The following is a 5,889-nucleotide window of genomic DNA, read 5'->3' as shown; positions in this document are numbered from 1 at the left end:
TATATAAGCTTGATTAAATTCATAAGCTACTCGAGTCGAGTATAAAAATATTCAAACTTGATTTAATCGATAAATTGAGCTACTCAAACTTGAGTTTGACTCGATAATAATAAAACTAAATTCAAGTTTTATTTAAGTCAAACTTGAGTAGCTTATGAATATTAATATATCATTTACACTCTTAATTCATATAAAATTAAATATTTATATAAATAATTGCATAAATATTTTTTTAATAAAGTACAATTTCTTTCTCCACTTTCAGTTTTCTTTATTCATTTTACTCTTTTAAAAAAACTCTCAAAATCTAAAAAATTAAAAACCTTTGAAAAAATAAAATTACATCTATATCCTTAAAATAGTCGTTAACAAAACTCTGTAGTTTTACTTTTTTAAATCTTGCGTTAGATTTAGATTTTCATAGACGTGTTCTATATATGGGTTTGGATAGGTTTTTATGGATAAAGAGGCCTAAAATCAAATGGGCTTTTCTATTTTCAATTTTTTCATAAATCAACAAAATATATTTGGTGAAGGGGCCCAAAACCTAATGGATTTTTCCTTTTCAACGGGCAAAAGAAAATACGGTAGAAAATTTTCGGAATAAAAAGGAAAAAAAAAAGGCAAAATCCTAGTGGTAGTGGGAAACCCACCGGTTCAGCTTGTATATATATGTCGGTTTCCGAATTTCAGTTCAAAAAATTTCAGTTACACCGCACCGTCAGTTCAGTCTCCGGTCTCCGGTCTCTGGTCTCCACCCTTTCGAGACTCTAAACAATATCAAAATCATCCCCAAGATATGCAGAATCCCTGTGTCTCTGAACTCCTCCTTTCTTCCTTCACTCTAATAGGTACTCTCTTTCTTTCCTTTCTTCTCTACAATTATCTTCAATCATCCAGATCTTTAACGGGTTCTTTTTGTTTTCTTTGTTCTTTGCTTTCCCAGGTTTGTTTATTCCAGTTTTGGGTGATGGAGGATTCTGTTCTGCTCCTTCCATATTGGACCAAACTGATGCTTCCTCCAAACCTTTGTATTGGAAAGCTACTAACCCAACTCTCTCTCCTTCTCATCTCCAAGGTCGGTTTATCTTGTTTTTAGTTTCTATTGATAATATGATCTGGGAAAAATGCTTACTTTGAAGTTAAATTTGAGTTTTTGCAGACTTGCCCGGTTTCACTCGTAGTGTTTACAAAAGGGACCATGCCTTGATATCACCAGAAAGTCATGTTTTCAGTCCTTTGCCTGATTGGTACTTAAAATTATTACGTTTCCTTTTTTTTTTTTTTTGTTTTGTAAGAATGTTTGATTTTGTTATCTGGCATATTGGTTTGAGTTATTTGACAGGACAAATACATTGGGAGCATATTTAATCTCACCTGCTATGGGTTCGCATTTTGTGATGTATCTAGCAAAAATGCAAGGTCTGATCCTATTTGTGTAGTCAACTATATTGGAACAAAAGTGCATGATTGAATGTTCTGTTGTTTATCCTTTGCAGAAAACTCAAGGTCAGGGCTTCCCCCTGATGATGTGGAGAGGTGTGGAATTTTTATTTGTCCATGTGTTTTTTTAGTTAATTTTTCAGAAGTTGAAATGACTCAGATAAACTTTCGCTATGTCCATTAATGTTTTGCTTTGAGTTTTAATGCCTGTTATATGTTTTTTCTTAGGTTTGTATTTGTGATTCAGGGCATTGTCACTCTCACCAATTCATCTGGCATCAGCGACAAATTGATGGTAAAGGATGCTCCATTTACATTTACTAACCAACATGTTCTATATGTAATAGGACTAATAAAAACAGCACCAGTAGAGGCATAAACTTTGTCCACATGATAGTGGCCTTAGCTTTCTCTCACAATATTAAAAATCCATTTGGTAATAGCATGTCCATTTTAGTTTTCCTTAGTACCAAACAATTTTTTTTTTTTTTAAAAGAAGGGAACACATATCATTCTTTTTGTCATGCAGGTGGATTCATATGCTTATCTACCTCCTAATTTTGAACATTCTCTGAAGTGCGATGGCTCCGCTACTCTTGCAGTATTTGAACGAAGGTACATTATCACTCAAGAATTGGTCACCATCTTACCTAGTTACCTTCCTAAGTTTGTTTAATTTTTCTTGTTGCAATTTTGTTTAATTTTTATGGAGTGCTTGATGAGTTCTCCGTGTACTTTTTTATGCTACTGTATTGAGTTCTTAAGTTGTGTGATATCTATTAAATTTCTCTTGTTAATGTACTGTGAAGACCAAGGTAACTGGGTGTAGGACTAATTACGTTTAAAATCCTATTAAGGTGATGCTAGTTCTACATTCTAAATTATTAATATCTAATTCTCTTAGTATGTGTTACTTGCCCTCCTGTAGACATGCCTATCTGGGCAATCATATTACTGAGCTGATCGTTGGTTCGACAGATGAGCAGCCACTTATTGAAACTCCTGGTGAGGTAATATTGATCTCCCTCTTCTTCTTTGCTCTTCTAGCTGTCGGTAGTTTATTCCAGGTTCAAGATTTGGATATATGGAGACAACAAAATTTCTCCTATATGCAAAATGTTTCAATTACTGCATTATATTGAGGTTAAAAATGTTTATCAAGAAGTTGTTTTGCTATTAAAAATGTAAAAAGGATGCCTATACTGAACTAATATACATGATGATCTCTGGACTTATTTAGGATATTCTTAGTTGACTATGTTTACATTTGCTCTTATATAATAGCTATGAGCCTATGACCTTTTTTACTTGTCAACAGGTGTTTGAACTCAGGAAGCTTCTTCCAGCATCAATGCCTTATGACTTTAATATCCATGTAAGCAATTATCACTTCACAATTTCACTTTTCAGCTTTGTTTAGTCTATAATTATTGTCCATATTATCTGTTAATGTCAAAATCCAAAATTTGTTGGGTTTGATACCGAAGAAGATGCACTAAATTAAAGTCTTGTCGATTTTGTTGGGAACTTTGGATGATAAGTTGGGATTAAAAACAATTTCATGTTGGCTAAAAAATGACAATTAATCTTCATGGTAATAACCTAGAGGATGCATGATGCAATACCTTAATATTGTGTTTTCATTTAGCAGTCAGTTTCATGCTTCATATAACTTTCCTTATTTGGTGCTAAACTAGAATGTAATTTTTGTCACATCACTCAGTAAGAGAATTTGAAAATGTGTACATGATAATAAACCTTCATGTATTAGGTCTTCCTTGTTTAAATCCAAAAACATTTGATGAAGGAAGTTTCATCATCATAAGGTGATGCACTTTACAGCATAAATGGTGATTGTAAATTATGAGTTAGGCTTAATTGGTTGTGGCTCACTGAAGGGAGAAGGGGCCTGGTTTTGGAGTATTTTTGTTATTCAATTTCTTGTAGTGGTTCACCACTTGAAAGTTGTTTCCAACTCATTAGAAAATCCTATTTTGTTATTATTACCTTACTTAATAAATGTAAACCTTAGAATCAGGTGCTTTTGTTTACTTAAGTATGATGTGTCTCAGTAAACCGTCTTTACTGAAATGAAGACCATAAATTTCTTGTAACTTTTGTCTGTATGGTTGATGTTGGGCTCTGGACCCTTAACTGCAGATTATGGATTTTCAACCAGGAGAATTCCTTAATGTGAAGGTAAGCTTTGGTTTCTGGCTGATTAGTACTATTATATTATTTGATAATTGCTGGTATTAAAATTTTATTTGGTTACGTATATGTCATCATAGAACCCATAGTAATCAAACGGACAATGTGAAAGTATATTACAATTACTAGAAAGTAGAAGCAAAAATGAAAATAATTTGACTAATACATCTTACATGTAGACTCTGAGTTAGGCTAAGGTGTGGTAATTCTACTTATTGACTCATTTTCAGGCTTAAATATGTATGGCCATTTACCATTTTGATCCACTTATGATTTTCTCTATACTTCTGTGACCATGACTAAGCCGGGGCTACTTATAGTTGAGTATCTTTTGAGATGAGTTTTCCATTTTTTGCTCTTTGCAGGAGGTCCATTACAATCAACATGGTTTGTTGCTTTTAGAGGGACAGGGCATTTATCGCTTGGGTGATAGCTGGTAAGAGTCATAACTGAGTATTGGAACCTTTTTAAAGTGTACTACAAATTGTCTAGCTATTGTCTTAATTATCCATGAGCCATTGTGCCAAGATTTTATTGAAAGGAACCCGATAGATCTTACTATCATCACATTTTATATACCAGCTATCCATAGCTATCACAGAAATTAAAATTTTCAAAAAGGCTTTTGACAACTTTTTGCAGTATACATCGACATGAGTAAGATGAGAAAGTTTTCTTCTTTTTAGTGTTATATGTTCTTTGCAAACAATGGTGTTTGCTTGCTTGTCTTCTTATTGACCTCATATCGTCCAAGGCATGTGCTTGAATGGAGGCACATACGTTGAAGAAACATACCAAGGCTTTCCCAAGGCAATCTGTCCCGTTTTCTCATCATTTTTGTTCGCACAAGTGTCTGCCATAACCATAAAGCCCACTTTCACATCTTTGCTTCTTTTTCTATTGTTAATAGGTATCCAGTTCAAGCAGGTGATGCAATTTGGATGGCACCATTTGTGCCACAATGGTGAGGGAAACATAACCTCTCAAAACTTTTTTGCTAGGATGTCAAAATTTTCTCTTCCATTAATTTCTGCAGATTTGATTCTGGGCTTGAAGATTGATACATTTTACTGCCATTTCAGGTATGGTGCTCTTGGCAAAACCCGGACACGTTATTTGCTGTATAAGGATGTAAATAGGAATCCACTGTAGTCACGGACGGTCTGATGTATGCCTTGGTAGAACTTTGATGAGATGGATCGAAATAACAACCAACTCACTTGCAATGAATTAGAGTACGGATTTCATGGCCTGTAAACATTAAACTAAATATAGCATTTATCGTTGTGTATTTATGCACCCAAAATTAGATAACCCAACTTCTGGAACATATTTGCTCGTGAAATGGCCATTTTGTTTTACCTTGTGTGCCAAAATTGAATTGACTTGTGAGACTTTTCTACAATTTGTGAATTTAAAATAAAAAAAATAGTGAAAACATGCATCTGTTAATTGGAAGTTAACTAGGCTAACTGCTCATGCTGTTCATGACTGAGGGTTTAAGAGGGTGTATATGATATATTATTATTTGTAAGTTATTCGGGTTTAATTTAAATAAAATTCGAATTTGACTTAGTTATTATTGAGTCGAATTCAAACTTAAATAATTTAATTTATCTACAAAAATGATCGGAAGGCATGCACGTCCTGTATTTTGCTCGAGGGACGTTGCCTGGGGTGCACGCAATGGGAGGTCCATCACGCACACTTACTCCCCCCTTGGGAGGAGAGGGGGTGCCGGACCACCACCCCTAAAGAACATTAGAGATTTTACAGATATGCTATCAGTAGACGTTAAAATGTAAGTGAGTTAAGTTTGAATATTTTAATATTTTATTAGAGTGAGTTGTGAGTTTAATTGAAATTTTTTATTTAAATATATATTTTTATTATTTTAATTAAAATTTACAATTTTGCTCTCAGTCTCATTTGCTTCTTTTTTTCTCACTTTCTTTGTCTCTGTTCTCTCTTTTCCCATCTCATGCTAGCAGCTACCCCTTTCCTTTTCAGCACTCTTCCTTCATGCCTCATTTCAACGTAGTTGTTTGTAAATTAAACTGGTTATATCCACATGCCTACTTTACCTTCGATTAACATCAGTTTACGGTTGAATTCAGGTAAAAAAAAAATTCTTTCCTCTTTTTCTTCAACAAATTTGATGTATGCCCCAAACTTCAAACATTCACTAAACTTAAATTATTTGTTGTGATAAAGTTAATTGTCAAAGCTTATTTG

The 5,889-nt window shown here is 33.6% G+C and overlaps 1 protein-coding gene across 1 annotated transcript; it reads left to right on the top strand.

Annotated features, from left to right (window-relative positions):
* Positions 1-639: 639 nt before the first annotated feature.
* UGLYAH (ureidoglycine aminohydrolase) lies at positions 640-5,015 on the top strand. The gene is made up of 13 exons (XM_022916747.2): positions 640-851; positions 947-1,078; positions 1,163-1,250; positions 1,346-1,422; positions 1,500-1,539; positions 1,672-1,738; positions 1,973-2,058; positions 2,372-2,453; positions 2,762-2,818; positions 3,604-3,642; positions 4,020-4,090; positions 4,565-4,618; positions 4,737-5,015. The coding sequence occupies exons 1-13, from the start codon at positions 800-802 to the stop codon at positions 4,804-4,806; spliced, it is 915 nt and encodes a 304-aa protein (XP_022772482.1). The 5' UTR covers positions 640-799; the 3' UTR covers positions 4,807-5,015.
* The last annotated feature ends 874 nt before the right edge of the window (positions 5,016-5,889 follow it).

This window comes from Durio zibethinus, chromosome 9 (assembly GCF_047325235.1).
Source record: "Durio zibethinus cultivar Kanyao isolate XHJ-2024 chromosome 9, ASM4732523v1, whole genome shotgun sequence".
Classification (NCBI taxonomy): domain Eukaryota; kingdom Viridiplantae; phylum Streptophyta; class Magnoliopsida; order Malvales; family Malvaceae; genus Durio; species Durio zibethinus.
The sequence above is the reverse complement of the archived record's forward strand: the minus strand, read 5'-3'. Positions and strand labels throughout refer to the sequence as shown.